This window comes from Salmo trutta, chromosome 21 (genome assembly GCF_901001165.1).
Source record: "Salmo trutta chromosome 21, fSalTru1.1, whole genome shotgun sequence".
Classification (NCBI taxonomy): Eukaryota; Metazoa; Chordata; class Actinopteri; order Salmoniformes; family Salmonidae; genus Salmo; species Salmo trutta.
In genome coordinates, this window is record NC_042977.1 from 19,688,944 (window position 1) to 19,712,390 (window position 23,447).

The window sequence follows — 23,447 nt, forward strand, 5'->3', positions numbered from 1 at the left end:
ACTCATTCGGAAACAATTGCAATCAATATATATATTTACGCTCAGTGTGTCGTCGTGATTTTCGTTGGAAAGGTCGTTCTGTTGGAGAGTTCTCTCTCGCTCTCTCTCTCTCTCTCTCTCTCTCTCTCTCTCTCGGTTAGGATGGATCTTTCAAAGCGACATTCATTAATGTCGTTATAGAATGGATGTTTCGTCGGTCTTCGCGTTTAATTATATAATTTCTAGCTGCAGACTATTAATTAATATCAAAGACTTGGTATTATTCTGTTGGTCTCGATAGTCTAAAAGTTTAACCACGTGGTATAGTTAACTTTCAGTAGAGGAATTGGATGGTCAAACCTTGGCTCTCTCTTCTGAGGTAAGCTGGTCTAATGAAAGAAAATCAGGGTGGGGGTTTTATATGTGAACATAGAACAGGCTTGTCACATGACGCCTGGTCCTGTCTGTGTCCCTGGGGGGCGTGCCGATGACTGATTTAAGCTTTGAACAGAAATACATTATATCACATTAACATCAGTACATAGCATCTCAACGTATTCCAAATAGCTTTATCCTTATTAATACATTTTATACAACCATTTAGATGCAAGTCCCATAGCTGAGGCTATTATATAAACAGTTTTATGGTAATATGGCTATATTGTCTCTTCTGAGTATCACACAATTGTACCAAGAGGACCAGTTCGAAGCTGGATTCTTCACCGATCTTTTATTCCTTCTCCAGAACAGAAATGTCGTTCGGTTCCCCAATTCTGTGAGTTGGAAGAATTTCCTTGTCTCTCTATGAAACCCCTCTCTGTCTCAACTGGGCCTGTTAGGCAGGACATTTCCTTTGGAATTTACGACCGCCTTGACAGGGCCTGGGTAGGGAGAGGTAGGTAGGGGGATGGTGCAAGGGGGGGGGGGGGTCAACTGTGCTCCCTGTTCCCAGAGAGAGGGCAACGTCATGACAGGAGTATAGAATTATGGTCAGATTTTCCAAATGGAGGGCGAGGGAGAGCTTTGTATGCATCTCTGTGTGTGGAGTATAGGTGGTCCAGAGTTCTTTTCCCTCTGGTTGCACATTTAACATGCTGATAGAAATTAGGTAAAACTGATTTAACTTTCCCTGCATTAAAGTTCCCGGCTACTAGGAGCGCAGCCTCTGGGTGAGCGTTTTCTTGTTTGCTTATGGTGGAATACAGCTCATTCAATGCTATCTTGGTGCCAGCCTCTGACTGTGGTGTATGTAAACAGCTACAAAGAATATAGATGAAAACTCTCTTGGCAGGTAATGTGGTCTGCAGCTTATCATGAGAAACTCTACCTTAGGCGAGCAATGGCTCGAGACTTCCTTAGATATCGTGCACCAGCTGTTGTTTACAAAAATACATAGACCGCCGCCCTTTGTCTTACAAGACGCCACTGTTCTATCCTGCCAGTACATCGTACAACCTGCTAGCTGTATGTTGATATTGTCGTTGTTCAGCCACGACTCCGTGAAGCATAAGATGTTAGTTTTTAATGTCCCGTTGGTAGTTTAATCTTCCCAATAACTTGTCAATTTTATTGTTCAAAGATTGCATGTTTCCGAGCAGAATTGAGGGGAGTGGGGGTTTATTCGATCGCCTCCTACTCCTCAGAAGGCAGCCCGCTCTCCGGCCTCTCTTTCTCCACCTCTTCACGCATATCACTGGGGTCGGGGCCTGTTCCCGAGGGAGCCGTATATCCTCCGCCTCGTGCTCGTCAGAGTCGTGAAAGAAGAAAAAGGATTCTGCTAGTCCATGGTGAGTAATCGCAGTCCTGATGTCTAGAGTTCTTTTTGGTCATAAGAGACGGTAGCGGCAACGTTATGTACAAAAATAGTAAAAAAATAAAAAATGACAAACAACGCAGATAAACGAACAAAAAACACAATCGGCTGGGGGGCACGTAAAACGTCTGCCTTCTGCTCTGGCGCCATTTTGATCAACCATTAACGAATGTGATCTCATGCCAATTCATTGCTGTGACGCCGTCAACATTACCGCCATACCTATACCTGGTTAAAAGGAAGTTAAATATTTAGGAATTGTAATCACTAAAAATGTTTCAGATAGAGAATCTTTAAACATCGATAATAGGACTCATTCCATGAGAGTTTCATTAAGTCAGTGGCTGCAACGTGATATCTACATTTTGGGTTGTATTCTTTTGTCCAAGACAGATGGTTTATCTAGAATCATTTACCCAAGTCAGTCCTTTTTTATTTCTTCTAGTAACACAAAAAAAAGTAAATTGTTTGGAGGAATAAAACGCATTATATTCGGAAATCACAATTAGGGAAAGACTATAATCATGGAGGTTTACAGGCTGTTGATTTTGAGTCGTTCGTGGGTGCTTTTAGAATTAAATGGTTGAAATTATGTTTCTAATCCCAGCTCTATGTGGTATCATATCCCTAACAGTCTGTTTAATAAACTTGGTGGACTTGAATTCCTCATGAAATATAATTTTTTGGATTCTCCAAAATTACCTGTGAAATTGTCTAAGTTTCACCAGCAAATGTTATTTTTCTAGAAAATGATATTCAAGCTTAATTTTTTCCCAACAAAACATTGATTTGGAATAAGAGTTATTAAAATGAATAGGAAATCCATTTTCAAAGGTCTTTGGTTTGACAAGGGTATTATTTTTTCACGTGATTTGGTAGACAACACTGGGGAGTTTTTGCCGTTTGATGAGTTCATCGATACATTTCAGGTTAATATTACTCAGAGAAAATACACTGCTCAACAAAAATAAAGGGAACACTAAAACAACACAATGTAACTCCAAGTCAATCACACTTCTGTGAAATCAAACTGTCCACTTAGGAAGCAACACTGATTGACAATACATTTCACATGCTGTTGTGCAAATGGAATAGACAACAGGTGGAAATTATAGGCAATTAGCAAGACACCCCCAATAAAGGAGTGGTTCTGCAGGTGGGGACCACAGACCACTTCTCAGTTCCTATGCTTCCTGGCTGATGTTTTGGTCACTTTTGAATGCTGGCGGTGCTTTCACTCTAGTGGTAGCATGAGACGGAGTCTACAACCCACACAAGTGGCTCAGGTGGTGCAGCTCATCCAGGATGGCACATCAATGCGAGCTGTGGCAAGAAGGATTGCTGTGTCTGTCAGCGTAGTGTCCAGAACATGGAGGCGCTACCAGGAAACAGGCCAGTACATCAGGAGACGTGGAGGAGGCCGTAAGAGGGCAACAACCCAGCAGCAAGACCGCTACCTCCGCCTTTGTGCAAGGAGGAGCAGGAGGAGCACTGCCAGAGCCCTGCAAAATGACCTCCAGCAGGCCACAAACGTGCATGTGTCTGCTCAAATGGTCAGAAACAGACTCCATGAGGGTGGTATGAGGGTCCGACTTCCACAGGTGGGGGTTGTGCTTACAGCCCAACACCATGCGGGACATTTAGCATTTGCCTGAGAACACCAAGATTGGCAAATTCGCCACTGGCGCCCTGTGCTCTTCACAGATGAAAGCAGGTTCACACTCAGCACATGTGACAGACGTGACAGAGTCTGGAGATGCTGTGGAGAACGTTCTGCTGCCTGCAACATCCTCCAGCATGACCGGTTTGGCGGTGGGTCAGTCAGGGTGTGGGGTGGCATTTCTTTGGGAGGCCGCACAGCCCTCCATGTGCTCGCCTGACTGCCATTTGGAACCGAGATGAGATCCTCAGACCCCTTGTGAGACCATATGCTGGTGCGGTTGGCCCTGGGTTCCTCCTAACAAGACCTCATGTGCCTGCAGTGTGTCAGCAGTTCCTGCAAGAGGAAGGCATTGATGCTATGGACTGGCCCGCCCGATCCAATTGAGCACATCATGTCTCGCTCCATCCAACACCACGTTGCACCACAGACTGTCCAGGAGTTGGCGGATGCTTTAGTGCAGGTCTGGGAGGAGATCCCTCAGGAAACCATCCGCCACCTCATCAGGAGTATGCCCAGGCGTTGTAGGGAGGTCATACAGGCCACACACGCTACTGAGCCTCATTTTGACTTGTTTTAAGGACATTAAAGTTGGATCAGCCTGTAGTGGTTTTCCACTTTAGTTTTGAGTGTGACTCCAAATCCAGACCTCCATGGGTTGATAAAGTGGATTTCCATTGATTATTTTTGTGTGATTGTTGTCAGCACATTCAACTATGTAAAGAAAGTATTTAATTCAGATCTAGGATGTGTTATTTTAGTGGTCCCTTTATTTGAGCAGTGTATATTTAAACATGTTTACTGAAAATTAACACAGTTGACAGTGAGACTACTTTTTGGGTCCTAAGAGAATTCTATTCTTCAAGAAACAATATCAAAGAATTGAAATGCCCACTGGACACCCAGACCGCATCTTCAAGAAACAAAGTGAATCAATGTTTAATAACGACTCATGAGACTAAATACGTACACCCGTTTTATTGACAACAAGCTACAATAATTCCACAACAAGTCAAACATATTTTACAGCAACAAATACCTTCAAAGTAATTCACTATAACATGAAACATTTGCAGTTAGGATGCTGACACCGGAGCAGCATTTTTGGTTTCAATTGATAGTTTGAAGGATTAAACAGGTTCTTATGGAGCACACGGAGGGATAGCTCTTCCCACATGATTCATCGTTCCAGCCGTTTTCAGCTTAAGAGGAAACACGAAATAGAAAAGTAAGTCACATTTATTTGTTAAAAGTACTCTGAAAAAGTTGAATGATAATGGGCTTACTGTACCTCCAAAGTTCATCTGAATACATGGCTCTCTTGCACCATAGTGGTTAGTCGGCTCCCCTTCAGCCCAGCTCTCGTGATCAAATTTGGAGCCGTCACTCCAGAACCATAGCCTGTCCTGTGGGGAAGTAGTGAGATCTCAGATGTGCTTGCTGAACAACTTCTAAATTCCAACATACTCATGGTCTTTACTCCACCACCAAAACTGTAAAAGCCACCACTACCAATAATTTGCAGACTGACACTGGAACTGTGGGGTGAAAAAAACCCACAAGTGTTGATACTACAACCACATTTCTAAAAATCCCAATGCATTTCCATAGACTTGACCGGTGAGAAAAAAAAAACCAGCCTACAACCGTTTAAAGACTGAATCTGCATTAGGGGGGAAACAGCGCCACTGGCCACCATTATCATTTTTGGTCGCTGAGCAGCGTCGCGCAGCATGGTTAGAAACAAAATAAAAAAAAATAGCAAAAATTGTTATATGTCGCAAACTGACGGGTCACCATTAAGGCTTCCAGATTTAAAACATGGCCAGACCGATATGGAATAGGTTGCCTTTTGATACCATGCTATAGTACTCACTCCAGCCCACTGTGTCAGTGGATACTGCAATGGGCATTCTTTTTGTACATCTGTAAGATCTTCCAAACCAGGTTCTTTTTTTATATAGACACTTTCTTAAAAACTACACCGACCTATCAACTTAACAAATGTCAGATACAACCTTAATCCCAAGGTCTCAAATGGAACAAGCCACCTAGTAAGTTGTTTCTGCGCCATAGCAAAGAGGAAGAGTCGAGAAGAGCGAGAAGGATAACTACGGCCAAAATCTGCCTTCTCAAGCGGGTAGCGTTTTTGTATGGCCGTCAATAAGATGTCGAATTTCATTGACGACAAATATACGTTTTGTAATGCTTAGGTTGTTACGAGTACTGATACAAGTAGCACACATGACATGCCAGAAACTGAGAAAACCATTTATATCGGAGTTGTGCCTGTCACACTGGAATCTGCTCTCTCATAGGCTAGAATGGTCCCACCTGATCTGCCCGACTGCATTCCATTGCAGACTCTACACATGGTTAGAGGCCAATGGAGTATCCGGTCAATATAATGGATCATCTGTGGCAATTGCTTTGGAGTTGAAATATCCAAGTATTCTTTCGAGATGATCAACTCAAATCTAGACCTACATCCAACAGTATTTCTTTCACTTTTGACAATGACTTCACACGAGGCCTTAGTCACATGACATGCCTAAATACTTATAACCACTAGGCTAATAAATCACATGTGTGAACAAGTGTTGCGATTGTGTGTGTCCCCCGTTACTTGCTAAATGTCAATGAGCGTTGTCACCATCTTTCCTCTGCTGTACCTCAAACTGTGGTCATTACCAGCTGAGAAACTGGCGAGTTGATTACTCTTGGCACAGAGTTGTCTGAGCAGTGTCTTAACACCTATTCTGAGCTGATTATGACAACTGGGTACCTTTTCCACCTTTGCCTGAACAGCATCATATCCGCCAATCCAGGTAAGAGGGAAACTGCCAGTATTGATCAACACCACCGCCTGTAGAAATCGGAACTCTTCATAGCTGTGCACAGATGCCAGGTTTGCGCCAAGGTACTTTACAGTGTTGCGCACAGGTTTCAGTTTTTCTCCAAGTAACTGACAGTGGCGCTAGAGCAAGCAGTACACAGAGACAAAGACATGTCATAATGGAAGTATTAGTCAGTTGTCCAGTCTGAGAATTTGTCTTCTGGACTCAAATATTGCCATCGGAACTAATGTTCTATTAACAGGCTCTTAGAGATTAGTTAACCCATGCCCTGTGGGTTCTAATAGACAACAGGGCCCAACTCCACACAAATATTGCAAAGCCTATAGACATTATTAATTACAGCATATTTTACATGAGGCGCCTGTTAAAATAAGGCCAAAGACCCTTTAACTAAAAAAGCCAGTTCATTTCAATTGTAGAGGGTAAGCATTATACCTCTGCTTTGGGCCATGTCATTGCAGTTTTGACAAACATGAAGCAGCGCGAATTAAATTGGAACCAGCCTCTGGGGCATGGGTTTCTTTGGTCTGCTGCAAATTTCACCAAATCATCTGAAAGGAGAAGACAGGGAGTGTTACGAAATTGCAGCCGACTTTAAAGGATAGTCGAGACTGACTGACATACAAATCCCCTTGCATCATAAATAACATTTGTAGAGCAGTCATACCACAACAAAATATACACAATGAATGATGTAAAGCACACTCATTCCACAGAGCACCGAGTATCTACAGGTTTTAGAACTCCCCTCACCTGGTTGTCTTCATTGAAAGGTAAACCACCTGCATATACTAGGCACTCTGTGGAATGAGTTCGACACTCGTGATGTAAAGTGTGAAGCTGACTCTTACTTGCTATGTTCGCAGTCATTATGTCACCCAGTGTAAAGGCAGTGCTGAGAAGCAGTAGAAGGGTCAACATCGCCATGGTGATAGTCTCCTGACACACACACACACGAGAGAAGCCATCAGTGTTTCCCCAACCTCTGCTCGAGCACCCCAGTAAGTCCACTTATCACATTCAACTAATGAAGGGCTGAGGAATACCAGCTATCATCTCTTCCACCACATACAGTAGATTAGCCTGGCACACAGGAATGTTTGACTCCAAATGGCACTACATAGGGAATTGAAAGCATCTGATAGTCACCATCTACTTAAGTTAAGGAGAAGTCTATGCTCTTGGGTTCTCCCCAAAACAGCACCCTAGCTAACTAACCCCGATGCATGGCACACCTAGTAAGACACCATTTGGGATGAAATCCGATACAGTACTATGTTGAACTCTCACCTGCAGTCTGGTCATGTCAGCGCTCTGTTTGTGAGTTGAGTTCTACCGCTTCCTGCTCTCCTTTTTTAAGGACCCATCCAGTCAGACCCCTCCCTCTCTCATCCTTTAACCGTTCAAATAATCAACTAATCATCAAGCTTTTATCATTTGAATCAGCTGTGTTGTGTTAGGGTAAAAACCAAAACGTACACCCCTTGGGCATAGCCACGGGAAGAAGTTTGGTGGTGCAGGGTACTTTTAATGAACGTTATTTTCAATTGGGGTGCTGGAAAAATATCTTTGCCTGTGCTACAGGCGCTCTATTGGTCCACTATGATAGCACTACTTTTGTGAAAATGTAACAAATATATATATATACACAGTACCAGTCAAAAGTTTGGACACACCTACTCATTCAAGGGTTTTCTTTATTTTTACTATTTTCTTTGTAGAATAATAGTTAATACATCAAAACTGTGAAATAACACATATGGAATCATGTAGTAACCAAAAGAAGTGTTAAACAAAACCAAATATATTTTAGATTCTTCAAAGTAGCCACCTTTTGCCTTGATGACAGCTTTGCACACTCTTGGCATTCTCTCAACCAGCTTCACCTGGTATGCTTTTCCAACATTCTTAAAGGACATCCCACATATGCTGAGCACTTGTTGGCTGCTTTTCCTTAACTATGTGGTCCAACTCCTCCCAAACCATCTCAATTGGGTTGAGGTTGGGTGATTGTGGAGGTCAGGGCAGTCTGATGCAGCACTACATCACTCTACCTTATTGGTCAAATAGCCCGTACACAGCCTGGAGGTATGTTGGGTCATCGTACTGTTGAAAAACAAATGACAGTCCCACTAAGCGCAAACCAGATGGGATGGTGTATCGCTGCAGAAGGCTGTGGTAAACATGCTGGTTAAGCGTGCCTTGAATTCTAAATAAAACACAGACAGTGTCACCAGCAAAGCACCGTCACACCTCCTCCTCCATGCTTCACGGTGGGAACCACACATGCGGAGATCATCCGTTCACCTACTCTGCGTCTCACAAAGACACACTAATCAGACCAAAGGACAGATTTCCACTGGTCTAATGTCCATTGCTCGTGTTCCTTGGCCCAAGCAAGTCTCTTTTTCTTATCGGTGTCCTTTAGGAGGGGTTTCTTTGCAGCAATTCGACATTAAGGCCTGATTCACGCAGTCTCCTCTGAACATGTGTCTGTTACTTGAACTCTGTGAAGCATTTATTTGAGCTGCAATTTCTGAGGCTGGTAACTCTAATGAACTTATCCTCTGCAGCAAAGGTAACTCTGGGTCTTCCTTTCCTGTGGCGGTCCTCATAAGAGCCAGTTTCATCATAGCGCTTGATGGTTTTTGCGACTGCACTTGAAGAAACTATCAAAGTTCATGAAATGTTCCGCATTGACTGACCTTCTTGTCTTAAAGTAATGATGGACTGTTATTTTTCTTTGCTTATTTGAGCTGTTCTTATCAAATAAATGGACTTAGCCCTATTTGGTAAAAGACCATCTTCTGTATACCAGCCCTACCTTTTCACAACACAACTGACTGGCTCAAACACATTAAGAAGGAAAGAAATTCCACAAATTCACTTTAAACAAGGCACACCTGTTAACTGAAATGCATTCCAGGTGACTACCTCATGAAGCTGGATAAGAGAATACCAAGAGTGTGCAAAGCTGTCATCAAGGCAAAGGGTGGCTACTTTGAAGAATCTCAAATAGAAATAGATTTAACACTTTTTTAGGTTACTACATGATTCCATATGTGTTATTTCATAGTTTTGATGTCATCATTATTATTCTACAATGTAGAAAATAGTACAAATAAAGAAAAACCCTGGAATGAGTAGGTGTGTCTAAACTTTTGTCTGGTACTATATATGTATGCTCTTTACTTGTCAGTGTTCCAAATGGGGACATTATTTGTATTTTTACCTAAACATGCAAACACCATCAGATAGAATTCATAGCAGGCAGTGCACTGGGTTAGTCAGATTTTGATTAAGTATAACAGAACAGATGAATTGGCGAGACATTCACTCTCATGGGATGGGTTGCCAAAAAGAACTAACTGAAAGCCACACTCCCAGATCTGTTTATGCTGTTCTGCCAAGGCTATCACTGTTACGGTTCACAGCAAAAATGCAGTCAAAATACAGTTGAAATGCAGCTGATATTTTGATGCTTCTATATCCCTGGATATCACCTGCATGAATAGCAATTTCTGTTAAGCTCGTTCCTACCCTGCTCCTGTATTTTTTTCAAACATCGACCAGTCGCATTGCTAGTGCATCTCTCTCTCTACCAGAGTCTACCCCATTATAAGAACCCCAACAATAACTGCTAAAAGCCCATGTAAGCCTGTTGGCCGTTTGGCATGTAGGAGATGACGGAATTTGCTTTTGGAAAAAGTTGAGGCTTTTTGACACTGGCTTGAACGGGTCTTAGCAGAGCATGTGTATGAGCATCAACAAGCCTTGTTACCATGTACCCTTTGAGAATGAATGAACCAATTGTTACATCACACAAACATAAGTACCAGATTCATTTTGGGAAATTCATTTGGGTAGTTTTCTTTGCACATTGGAGGATCCTGCAAAACCAAGTGTGAGGTTATGGCATTGATGTCATGTGTGCTATCCACATCCTGGTGCTGAACTGTGAAACGTCATGCGGTGCTGAACATTTTGAAACAGCTTGGCTCGTGGAATTACTCTTTGATCCAAACTAATACATTCATGACATTGCTGCACTAATTAATTATTTGGAAACTAAAATCTGATTAAGGGAAAGTCCCACACACTTTTTTCTGTGCGCGCAGTCAGCCTATTTGTGCATGCCCAACAGAATGCACATTGTGGTGCGGGGACTGCCATATTGTTTCATCATTTTGCCATAAGGCGTAGAGCCATTTTTGAGTGAGAGACTAATAAAACCAATACTGTCCCCCACTGCGTCGCAATAGGATTCGATCAACTATTAGCGTCCATTGCTATATCAACGGTGTGATTACCTAGTCATTGGAATTTTGGAGATCAGAGCCTAAATTGTGTTCTTTTCTTCGTCGCTATGCAAACATGGCTGATTTCCGCGACAATTTCGCTGTTTAAGCAAGCTTTGTTTAGCTAATAACATGGAAAGATTAAGTCAAACTACTTTTTGGGTACCTCGTCAACATTACAACATGAAATCCTTATGTCTTAAATGTTGCTCCGTTTAGGAAATGTCAAAGAAACCGTGTATTCTGCTTGACACAATATCACAAAGTAAGCCCATGTCCACTCCACAAATATGTAAATCCTCTTGATTCCGTCACTGGCTTGTCTGGCTGTCATGTTTTTATTTTAACCTGCCCTTATCCACACTGAAATAATATAATTTCAGTAGTCCTCTATTATGATTCATTTTTCCTCTCTATCACATAGCTCATTAAATACACCCTTGTGGTTGAATATATATATCTCTTGTTGGTCCTAGGATACAACAATGAATAATCTGGAACAAATAAATACCATCAAAGGATACCTTACAGCTTCCAATAATGAACACCTTGTGAAACAGCTGTGAAAACCAACCTGTCAATATTTTAATAGATAAACTTTGATCGTTTTTGGTACAGTTGTGTCATGAAGTTATTTTCTGTACACCGACAATCAGACTAAAATACTGAATTCTGGTGCGTGGAATATAGAGGAGGTGGATGTGTGTGGGTGGGAGGTTCTGCCTGTCCCTTGTTCTCAACAGGGAGCCAGTCTCAGAAGGGGGACTTGAAGAGGGAGACTGCAAAGTCCAGGCACTGCTGCTCTCTTGAGAACAGGAGCAGGGTAGGAGACAGACACAGAAACAAGCAAACACACAGGTTACACTGAGAAAATGTAATGGATTGGTGTAGTGTTAGAAATGGGAGATATGTACTGCTCAACACTTTTGGAAGGTATAGCCTCCATGGTCCCCCTCCGCACAGAGAATCAAACTGATCCAAACTCACTGGTTCTGGTAGATGGGATACCTCCTGGGCGGCTCGGCCAGTCGATGGTCCTAAAATGACTTCAGTCGATGGTCCTAAAATTAATTTCTTGCTTTTCTCAAATGTCAACCAAAACTTTACATACTTTGTCTATTGAGCTTCACTGAAGTGTAGGGCGTCAGGGCTTTCAGTGGTCGATTGTCCAACTGTGGAAGATTGTTGGCTTCCACCGAGGTAACCCTAGGAAGACAGAGGAAAAGTGTCAGTGTTAGGGAAATTAAAAGTAGTTTCAGGTCATTTGTATGGAAATAGTTGTGAGATCTTTTATATTCACTTTAACAGATGGTGACCCCAGCTAGGAGCGAAAGAGCAGCGAGGTTCTCTCAGGTCTCGCCTTCCTTCCTTCCTTCCGTCCTTCTTCCAAACCAAGTCATTTGCCCAGACGTCGTAGCACTTGGTCCCCTTCTTGATTCTGCTCCGGTAGCTCTCCTTCTGTTTCTCCTGCGCCTCGTCCATGTTCAGTCTCACCTTGATTGAGAACAGGAATAAATACAGCTATATTTCCTACGAAGGTGGTCCTCAAAAGGCGTTCTGATCTGGTTTGAAAACATCCACCGGCTCGCGTCCGTACTCGGTGGAGGCCTAGATGCTGCTGTCGTGTGCAAAGAGAGACTTACCTTCAGGTTGTTCTCGCATCCTTCCTGGTACCAATCAAGGGACTTGCCCATGGCAGTCTTGAGGGTCTGGTTGGTCCAGTCACAAAACCTGGAGGAGGGGGTAGGAAAGCGATATCTATTGACAATGTAACATATTGAAATATGTACCATGGAAAAACAAATTGTAAAAAAAAATGAAAACCATTCCAGCGTTCATGACCTCGGTCACTCAAGGATGACCGTGGGTGTTGAAGATGTCCACCATTGCCTTGGAGGTGGCCTCGCCAGTCTCGTCCTTGATGGGTATCATACAAAACAATCTGTTTTTGGTTCCAAGCACCTTTAATGGTTTACAGAAGGGAATTGAGTTAAGCACGTCCTCTTTCTTCCCTTACTGACCCTAATGGGTATTGCCTCCACCCACTTAGTAAAGTGATCACCTTCACTTCATTACTATGATCATGGTGATGCAATTATACTAGCTAGCTGTGCACGGAGGGAATAAACACATCACACTGCGCATCATGCGATTCCATATGAAATGCATTTCTAAAGCCCTTTTTACATCAGAAGATTTCACAAAGTGCTTATACACAGTGGTTGTAGAGGGTGCAACAGGTCAGCACATCAGGAGTAAACGTAAGTTGGCTTTTCATAGCCGAGCACGGAGGTCGAGAGAGTCGAAAACAGCACGTCCGATGAACAGGTCCGTGTTCCATATCCGCAGGCAGAACAGTTGAAACCAGTTGGCTCTAATAAGTATATCTTGTACTCACGTCTATACCTAGCGAGAGGTTGGAAACGCAAAGCTACATTCTGCGATTCGAACCACCAAACAGCTGCCCCACTACTTGGTATACAGGGAACGGATGGGGTAGGGAAATGTAACACTAATATTCACCGACAGCGCTCTGACATCCACGTGATAATTTTCAACTTTTAAAAGCTATACACACTATTCGTTTACGTTAGTGTTTGTGAAGTGATAAACTCAGCAACAACAAAAAAACATCCCTTTTTCAGGACCCTGTCTTTCAAAGATAATTCGTAAATATCCAAATAACTTCACAGATCTTCATTGTAAAGGGTTTAAACACAGTTTTCCCACACTTGTTAATGAACATGCACCTGTGGAACCGTCATTAAGACACTAACAGCTTACAGATGGTAGGCAATTAAGGTCAGTTATGAAAACGTAGGACACTAAAGAGGCCTTTCTACTGACTCTGAAAGACACCAAAAGAAAGATGCCCAGGGTCCCTGCTCATCTGCGTGAACGTGCCTTAAGCATGCTGCAAGGAGGCATGAGGACTGCAGATGTGGCAAGGGCAATAAATTGCATTGTCCGTGCAGTGAGACAGGACCGACCTCGCAGTGGCAGACCACGTGTAACACCTGCACAGGATCGGAACATCACACCTGCGGGACAGGTACAGGATGGCAACTGCCCGAGCTACACTAGGAAGGCACAAACCCTCCGACGGTCCGCTAGAGGCTGGACTGAGGTCTTGTAGGCCTGTTGTAAGGCAGGTCCTCACCAGACATCACCTACGGGCACAAACCCACCCTCGCTGGACCAGACAGGACTGAAAATAAAAAGCTCTTCACTGACTAGTCGCGGATTTGTCTCACCAGGGGTGATGGTCAGAATCGCGTTTATTGTCTAAGGAATGAGCGTTACTCCAAGGTCCGTCATGGTCTGGGGCGGTGTGTCACAGCATCGTCGACTGAGGTTGTCGTCATAGCAGGCAATCAATGCTGTGCAGTACAGGGAAGACATCCTTCCTGCAGACTCATCCTGACATGACAACCCCACCAGCCATACTGCCATACAGTTCTGTGGGTGATTTCCTGCAAGACAGGAATGCCAGTGTTCAGCGAAGAGCCCGGATCTCAATCCCATTGAGCACGTCTGGGACCTGTTGGATCGGCAGGTGAGGGCTAGGGCCATTCCCATAGCCCCAGAATTGTCCAGAAACTTGCAGGTGACTTCGTGGAAGAGTGGGGTAACATCTCACAGCAAGAACTGGCAACTCTGGTGCAGTCCATGAGGAGATGCACTGCAGTACTTAATGCAGCTGGTGGCCACACCAGGTACTGTCTGTTATGGTCATATACACTGCTCAAAAAATAAAGGGAACACTTAAACACAGCGTAACTCCAAGTCAATCACACTTCTGTGAAATCAAACTGTCCACTTAGGAAGCAACACTGATTGACAATAAATTTCACATGCTGTTGTGCAAATGGAATAGACAACAGGTGGAAATTATAGGCAATTAGCAAGACACCCCCAATAAAGGAGTGGTTCTGCAGGTGGGGACCACAGACCACTTCTCAGTTCCTATGCTTCCTGGCTGATGTTTTGGTCACTTTTGAATGCTGGCGGTGCTTTCACTCTAGTGGTAGCATGAGACGGAGTCTACAACCCACACAAGTGGCTCAGGTAGTGCAGCTCATCCAGGATGGCACATCAATGCGAGCTGTGGCAAGAAGGTTTGCTCTATCTGTCAGCGTAGTGTCCAGAGCATGGAGGCACTACCAGGAGACAGGCCAGTACATCAGGAGACGTGGAGGAGGCTGTAAGAGGGCAACAACCCAGCAGCAGGACCGCTACCTCCGCCTTTGTTCAAGGAGGAGCAGGAGGAGCACTGCCAGAGATCTGCAAAATGACCTCCAGCAGGCCGCAAATGTGCATGTGTCTGCTCAAACGGTCAGAAACAGACTCCGTGAGGGTGGTATGAGGGTCCGACGTCCACAGGTGGGGGTTGTGCTTACAGCCCAACACCGTGCAGGACATTTGGCATTTGCCTGAGAACACCAAGATTGGCAAATTCGCCACTGGCGCACTGTGCTCTTCACAGATGAAAGCAGGTTCACACTGAGCACATGTGACAGCGTCTGGAGACCCCGTGGTGAGCGTTCTGCTGCCTGCAACATCCTCCAGCATGACCGGTTTGGCGGTGGGTCAGTCATGGTGTGGGGTGGAATTTCTTTGTGGGGCCGCACAGCCCTCCATGTGCTCACCTGACTGCCATTAGGTACCGAGATGAGATCCTCAGACCCCTTGTGAGACCATATGCTGGTGCGGTTGGCCGTGGGTTCCTCCTAATGGAAGAACTCATGTGGCTGAAGTGTGTCAGCAGTTCCTGCAAGAGGAAGGCATTGATGCTATCGACTGGCCCGCCCGATCCCCAGACCTGAATCAAATTGAGCACATGTCTCGCTCCATCCACCAACGCCACGTTGCACCACAGACTGTCCAGGAGTTGGCGGATGCTTTAGTGCAGGTCTGGGAGGAGATCCCTCAGGAAACCATCCGCCACCTCATCAGGAGTATGCCCAGGCGTTGTAGGGAGGTCATACACGCTACTGAGCCTCATTTTGACTTGTTTTAAGGACATTAAAGTTGGATCAGCCTGTAGTGGTTTTCCACTTTAGTTTTGAGTGTGACTCCAAATCCAGACCTCCATGGGTTGATAAAGTGGATTTCCATTGATTATTTTTGTGTGATTGTTGTCAGCACATTCAACTATGTAAAGAAATTATTTAATATTTCATTCAGATCTAGGATGTGTTATTTTAGTGGTCCCTTTATTTGAGCAGTGTATATTTAAACATGTTTACTGAAAATTAACACAGTTGACAGTGAGACTACTTTTTGGGTCCTAAGATAATTCTATTCTTCAAGAAACAATATCAAAGAATTGAAATGCCCACTGGACACCCAGACCGCATCTTCAAGAAACAAAGTCAATCAATGTTTAATAACGACTCATGAGACTAAATACGTACACCCGTTTTATTGACAACAAGCTACAATAATTCCACAACAAGTCAAACATATTTTACAGCAACAAATACCTTCATAGTAATTCACTATAACATGAAACATTTGCAGTTAGGATGCTGACACCGGAGCAGCATTTTTGGTTTCAATTGATAGTTTGAAGGATTAAACAGGTTCTTATGGAGCACACGGAGGGATAGCTCTTCCCACATGATTCATCGTTCCAGCCGTTTTCAGCTTAAGAGGAAACACGAAATAGAAAAGTAAGTCACATTTATTTGTTAAAAGTACTCTGAAAAAGTTGAATGATAATGGGCTTACTGTACCTCCAAAGTTCATCTGAATACATGGCTCTCTGGCACCATAGTGGTTATTCGGCTCCCCTTCAGCCCAGCTCTCGTGATCAAATTTGGAGCCGTCACTCCAGAACCATAGCCTGTCCTGTGGGGAAGTAGTGAGATCTCAGATGTGCTTGCTGAACAACTTCTAAATTCCAACATACTCATGGTCTTTACTCCACCACCAAAACCGTAAAAGCCACCACTACCAAAAACGTGCAGACTGACACTGGAACTGTGGGGTGAAAAAACCCACAAGTGTTGATACTACAACCACATTTCTAAAAATCCCAATGCATTTCCAGACTTGACCGGTGAAAAAAAGACTGAATCTGCATTAGGGGGGAAACAGCGCCACTGGCCACCATTATCATTTTTGGTCGCTGAGCAGCGTCGCGCAGCATGGTTAGAAACAAAATTTTTAAAAAATAGCAAAAATTGTTATATGTCGCAAACTGACGGGTCACCATTAAGGCTTCCAGATTTAAAACATGGCCAGACCGATATGGAATAGGTTGCCTTTTGATCCCATGCTGTAGTACTCACTCCAGCCCACTGTGTCAGTGGATACTGCAATGGGCATTCTTTTGGTACATCTGTAAGATCTTCCAAACCAGGTTCTTTTTTTATATAGACACTTTCTTAAAAACTACACCGACCTATCAACTTAACAAATGTCAGATACAACCTTAATCCCAAGGTCTCAAATGGAACAAGCCACCTAGTAAGTTGTTTCTGCGCCATAGCAAAGAGGAAGAGTCGAGAAGAGCGAGAAGGATAACTACGGCCAAAATCTGCCTTCTCAAGCGGGTAGCGTTTTTGTATGGCCGTCAATAAGATGTCGAATTTCATTTTGTGTGTGTCCCCCGTTACTTGCTAAATGTCAATGAGCGTTGTCACCATCTTTCCTCTGCTGTACCTCAAACTGTGGTCATTACCAGCTGAGAAACTGGCGAGTTGATTACTCTTGGCACAGAGTTGTCTGAGCAGTGTCTTAACACCTACTCTGAGCTGATTATGACAACTGGGTACCTTTTCCACCTTTGCCTGAACAGCATCATATCCGCCAATCCAGGTAAGAGGGAAACTGCCAGTATTGATCAACACCACCGCCTGTAGAAATCGGAACTCTTCATAGCTGTGCACAGATGCCAGGTTTGCGCCAAGGTACTTTACAGTGTTGCGCACAGGTTTCAGTTTTTCTCCAAGTAACTGACAGTGGCGCTAGAGCAAGCAGTACACAGAGACAAAGACATGTCATAATGGAAGTATTAGTCAGTTGTCCAGTCTGAGAATTTGTCTTCTGGACTCAAATATTGCCATCGGAACTAATGTTCTATTAACAGGCTCTTAGAGATTAGTTAACCCATGCCCTGTGGGTTCTAATAGACAACAGGGCCCAACTCCACACAAATATTGCAAAGCCTATAGACATTATTAATTACAGCATATTTTACATGAGGCGCCTGTTAAAATAAGGCCAAAGACCCTTTAACTAAAAAAGCCAGTTCATTTCAATTGTAGAGGGTAAGCATTATACCTCTGCTTTGGGCCATGTCATTGCAGTTTTGACAAACATGAAGCAGCGCGAATTAAATTGGAACCAGCCTCTGGGGCATGGGTTTCTTTGGTCTGCTGCAAATTTCACCAAATCATCTGAAAGGAGAAGACAGGGAGTGTTACGAAATTGCAGCCGACTTTAAAGGATAGTCGAGACTGACTGACATACAAATCCCCTTGCATCATAAATAACATTTGTAGAGCAGTCATACCACAACAAAATATACACAATGAATGATGTAAAGCACACTCATTCCACAGAGCACCGAGTATCTACAGGTTTTAGAACTCCCCTCACCTGGTTGTCTTCATTGAAAGGTAAACCACCTGCATATACTAGGCACTCTGTGGAATGAGTTCGACACTCGTGATGTAAAGTGTGAAGCTGACTCTTACTTGCTATGTTCGCAGTCATTATGTCGCCCAGTGTAAAGGCAGCGCTGAGAAGCAGTAGAAGGGTCAACATCGCCATGGTGATAGTCTCCTGACACACACACACACACACACACACACACACACACACACACGAGAGAAGCCATCAGTGTTTCCCCCAACCTCTGCTCGAGCACCCCAGTAAGTCCACTTATCACATTCAACTAATGAAGGGCTGAGGAATACCAGCTATCATCTCTTCCACCACATACAGTAGATTAGCCTGGCACACAGGAATGTTTGATTCCAAATGGCACTACATAGGGAATTGAAAGCATCTGATAGTCACCATCTACCTAAGATAAGGAGAAGTCTATGCTCTTGGGTTCTCCCCAAAACAACACCCTAGCTAACTAACCCCGATGCATGGCATACCTAGTAAGACACCATTTGGGATGAAATCCGATACAGTGCTATGTTGAACTCTCACCTGCAGTCTGGTCATGTCAGCGCTCTGTTTGTGAGTTGAGTTCTACCACTTCCTGCTCTCCTTTTTTAAGGACCCATCCAGTCAGACCCCTCCCTCTCTCATCCTTTAACCGTTCAAATAATCAACTAATGATCAAGCTTTTATCATTTGAATCAGCTGTGTTGTGTTAGGGCAAAAACCAAAACGTACACCCCTTGGGCATAGCCACGGGAAGAAGTTTGGTGGTGCAGGGTACTTTTAATGAACGTTATTTTCAATTGGGGTGCTGGAAAAATATCTTTGCCTGTGCTACAGGCGCTCTATTGGTCCACTATGATAGCACTACTTTTGTGAAAATGTAACAAATCTATAAAAAGTTAACATATATATATATAAATATATATTGAGTTCCAGTCAAAAGTTTGGACACACCTACTCATTCAAGGGTTTTTCTTTATTTTTATTATTTTCTTTGTAGAATAATAGTGAAGACATTAAAACTGTTAAATAACACATATGGAATCATGTAGTAACCAAAAGAAGTGTTAAATAAAACCAAATATATTTTAGATTCTTCAAAGTAGCCACCTTCGCACACTCTTGGCATTCTCTCAACCAGCTTCACCTGGTATGCTTTTCCAACCTTCTTAAAGGACATCCCACATATGCTGATCACTTGTTGGCTGCTTTTCCTTAACTCTGTGGTCCAACTCATCCCAAACCATCTCAATTGGGTTGAAGTTGGGTGATTGTGGAGGTCAGGGCGGTCTGATGCAGCACTACATCACTCTACCTCTGTGTCACGGAGGCTCTCCGCACTGCTAAAGCTAACTCTCTCTCCTCTGCTTTCATCCTTCTAGACCTATCTGCTGCCTTTGATACTGTGAACCATCAGATCCTCCTCTCCACCCTCTCCGAGTTGGGCATCTCCGGCGCAGCCCACGCTTGGATTGCGTCCTACCTGACAGGTCGCTCCTACCAGGTGGCGTGGCGAGAATCTGTCTCCGCACCACGTGCTCTCACCACTGGTGTCCCCCAGGGCTCTGTTCTAGGCCCTCTCCTATTCTTGCTATACACCAAGTCACTTGGCTCTGTCATATCCTCACATGTTCTCTCCTATCATTGCTATGCAGACGACACACAATTAATCTTCTCCTTTCCCCCTTCTGATAACCAGGTGGCGAATCGCATCTCTGCATGTCTGGCAGACATATCAGTGTGGATGACGGATCACCACCTCAAGCTGAACCTCAGCAAGACGGAGCTGCTCTTCCTCCCGGGGAAGGACTGCCCTTTCCATGATCTCGCCATCACGGTTGACAACTCCATTGTGTCCTCCTCCCAGAGTGCTAAGAACCTTGGGGTGACCCTGGACAACACCTTGTCGTTCTCCACTAACATCAAGGCGGTGACCCGATCCTGTAGGTTCATGCTCTACAACATTCGCAGAGTACGACCCTGCCTCACACAGGAAGCGGCGCAGGTCCTAATCCAGGCACTTGTCATCTCCCGTCTGGATTACTGCAACTCGCTGTTGGCTGGGCTCCCTGCCTGCGCCATTAAACCCCTACAACTCATCCAGAATGCCGCAGCCTGTCTGGTGTTCAATCTTCCCAAGTTCTCTCACGTCACCCCGCTCCTCCGCTCTCTCCACTGGCTTCCAGTTGAAGCTCGCATCTGCTACAAGACCATGGTGCTTGCCTAAGGAGCTGTGAGGGGAACGGCACCTCCGTACCTTCAGGCTCTGATCAGGCCCTACACCCAAACAAGGGCACTGCGTTCATCCACCTCTGGCCTGCTGGCCCCCTACCTCTGCGGAAGCACGGTTCCCGTTCAGCCCAGTCAAAACTGTTCGCTGCTCTGGCACCCCTATGGTGGAACAAGCTCCCTCACGACGCCAGGACAGCGGAGTCAATCACCACCTTCCGGAGACACCTGAAACCCCACCTCTTTAAGGAATACCTAGGATAGGATAAAGTAATCCTTCTAACCCCCCCCCTTAAAAGATTTAGATGCACTATTGTAAAGTGGTTGTTCCACTGGATATCATAAGGTGAATGCAGCAATTTGTAAGTCGGTCTGGATAAGAGCATCTGCTAAATGACTTAAATTTAAATGTAAATGTACCTTATTGTAGCCCGTACACAGCCTGGAGGTATGTTGGGTCATCGTACTGTTGAAAAACAAATGACAGTCCCACTAAGCGCAAACCAGATGGGATGGTGTATCACTGCAGAATGCTGTGGTAGACATGCTGGTTAAGCGTGCCTTGAATTCTAAATAAAACACAGACAGTGTCACCAGCAAAGCACCGTCACACCTCCTCCTCCATGCTTCACGGTATGAACCACACATGCAGAGATCATCTGTTCACCTACTCTGCGTCTCACAAAGACACACTAATCAGACCAAAGGACAGATTTCTACCGGTCTAATGTCCATTGCTCGTGTTTCTTGGCCCAAGCAAGTCTCTTGTTCTTGAAATAACACATATGGAATCATGTAGTAACCAAAAAAAGTGTTAAACAAATACATCTATTTCTAATTGAGATTGTTCAAATTAGCCACCCTTTGCCTTGATGACAGCTTTGCACACTCTTGGCATTCTCTTATCAAATCAAATGTATTTATATAGCCCTTCTTACATCAGCTGATATCTCAAAGTGCTGTACAGAAACCCAGCCTAAAACCCCAAACAGCAAGCAATGCAGGTGTAGAAGCACGGTGGCTAGGAAAAACTCCCTAGAAATGCCAAAACCTAGGAAGAAACCTAGAGAGGAACCAGGCTATGAGGGGTGGCCAGTCCTCGTCTGGCTGTGCCGGGTGGAGATTATAACAGAACATGGCCAAGATGTTCAAATGTTCATAAATGACCAGCATGGTCAAATAATAATAATCACAGTTGTCGAGAGTGCAAGAAGTCAACACCTCAAGAGTAAATTTCAGTTGGCTTTTCATAGCCGATCATTGAGAGTATCTCTACCGCTCCTGCTGTCTCTAGAGAGTTGAAAACAGCAGGTCTGGGACAGGTAGCACGTCCGGTGAACAGGTCAGGGTTCCATAGCCGCAGGCAGAACAATTGAAACTGGAGCAGCAGCACGGCCAGGTGGACTGGTGTCGTGTCTTTGGCTATGCCGGATTAAGTGACATGACATGCTAACCTATAAAATTCTTTCTCTGTAATTAATATTACCTGATTAAGCTAATCATGTAAATGTAATTAACTAGAAAGTCGGGGCACCACGGAAGAACGTTTATAGAGCTGTTATCTTCCGAATAAACTCTTAAAATACTTAGTAATATTTTACATCGATAGCAGTCAATATTAACCCTTATCTTATTGTCAGTCTCATAATGAAAGTGGTAAATTCTTGGTTATCTTCACGAACCCTGGCTAACAAGTTGAATCAGCAATACAAAATTGGGTTTAATTATTTATTTACTAAATACCTAAATTAATCACACAGAATTACAAATACACCGAATACAAATGATGTCATACATGATGGCTGGTTACACAAAGGAAAGGGGGTTGGGCTTGAATGAAAGAGCGGGAAGATTTAGGAACAAAGAAACAGCAGCTATGCTATCGTAAATACATTATCTTATGCATTCTAAATTACCGCCCATTTGGAAAAGGAAAATGCAATAAATATTTACTCTGAGCTGCGCTTCGGTAGATTGGTCGTAGATGCTGGCCGGGTTGGCCAACAGATCTTCCTGTCCTCGGAAGAATGTCTCTGGTGGTAAATTGGATACGTGGTGGTATCTTCGTCCGTCTGTTAGACTGGATCCGTCATCCGTCCTTTCCTAGCCCACGTCTACAGCGGCCGCTGCTAACTCAACGGCTAGGAAGTATCACTTCTGTAGTGAATAAGCTCAAAGTTCATACCATTCGCCACCAAAGCTCACGCCGAGGTTGGCTTAGTTCTGTACTTGACATGTGTGTCCTTCTAACGTAGAGGCTGCAGACCTCACGTACTGGAACAACTGGTTATCTTTTCGTCAAAGGCTTATATAGTGGAGAGGGGGAAGGATGTGTTTCATCGTTTATAACCCCTGTCTCTTCACAGGGGTGGGCCACTGATCAAGCAGGGCACTTTCCTTATGAAAACCCAATTATCTCATTTGGAAGCTAAAATTACATTTAATCTCCTAACAAACAATTTCAATATCAAACATTTCAATTGCATAACAATTCCATGTGACTCTGATAACTAGAGGGTGTATACTTTCTCAGGTACAGTTTATGTCGCCCTGTCATCAGTCATAATGTCTCAGATGACAACCGAACTGACATCCATACTCATTACGTTCCCAAGCATATTTCCAACTGGTTTTATTACCAAAATATGGTTCCTTTCCCCATTTGTTTGATGTTCCCAGACTCTCTATATTTAACAGGACAGCAGTCCTTCAGGACAGCAGTCCTTCAGTAGGGTCAGAGAGGGGAAGGGAGAAAGGTATTTATGGGGGGGGGTCATAAACCTTACCCACAGGCCAACGTCATGACAGTCCCCCATGTTGGATTCAATCTTGCGATTAACCTGCATGTTGTAAACCAACATAAAAATGAACGTGGGTTGTCCTGGTTGTAGATCATCGTTGTGGTCCCCATCTGGCGGTTGACCCGGGTAGGTTGTCTGCAAATGAAGACGTCCGCTCCAAGGCTGGGCAGCAGATGTCCA

The 23,447-nt window shown here is 44.1% G+C and overlaps 2 protein-coding genes across 2 annotated transcripts; both read right to left on the minus strand.

Annotated features, from left to right (window-relative positions):
• Positions 1-4,415: 4,415 nt before the first annotated feature.
• Positions 4,416-7,880, minus strand: LOC115156888 (ladderlectin-like). Its single transcript, XM_029704690.1, has 6 exons — positions 7,601-7,880; positions 7,162-7,249; positions 6,746-6,861; positions 6,238-6,429; positions 4,744-4,858; positions 4,416-4,654 (listed from the first exon to the last, which is right to left on the minus strand). Exons 1-6 carry the CDS (start codon positions 7,613-7,615, stop codon positions 4,563-4,565), a joined length of 618 nt encoding a protein of 205 aa, XP_029560550.1. The 5' UTR covers positions 7,616-7,880; the 3' UTR covers positions 4,416-4,562.
• An 8,138-nt stretch (positions 7,881-16,018) lies between these two features.
• Positions 16,019-18,877, minus strand: LOC115156877 (ladderlectin-like). Its single transcript, XM_029704678.1, has 6 exons — positions 18,781-18,877; positions 18,315-18,402; positions 17,899-18,014; positions 17,391-17,582; positions 16,347-16,461; positions 16,019-16,257 (listed from the first exon to the last, which is right to left on the minus strand). The coding sequence occupies exons 1-6, from the start codon at positions 18,793-18,795 to the stop codon at positions 16,166-16,168; spliced, it is 618 nt and encodes a 205-aa protein (XP_029560538.1). The 5' UTR covers positions 18,796-18,877; the 3' UTR covers positions 16,019-16,165.
• Between the last annotated feature and the right edge of the window lie 4,570 nt (positions 18,878-23,447).

Bases quoted from the DNA above. Each gene is read 5' to 3' on its own strand.
- LOC115156888 (XM_029704690.1), bottom strand. The intron at 6,862-7,161 runs GTAAGAGTCAGC...TTCTCCTTTCAG, and splicing joins AATGACTGCGAACATAGCAA to ATGATTTGGTGAAATTTGCA. The intron at 4,655-4,743 runs GTACAGTAAGCC...TTTCCTCTTAAG, and splicing joins TATTCAGATGAACTTTGGAG to CTGAAAACGGCTGGAACGAT.
- LOC115156877 (XM_029704678.1), bottom strand. The intron at 17,583-17,898 runs GTATAATGCTTA...TGCTTGCTCTAG, and splicing joins TGACATGGCCCAAAGCAGAG to CGCCACTGTCAGTTACTTGG. The intron at 16,462-17,390 runs GTACCCAGTTGT...ACTTCCCCACAG, and splicing joins TTCAGGCAAAGGTGGAAAAG to GACAGGCTATGGTTCTGGAG.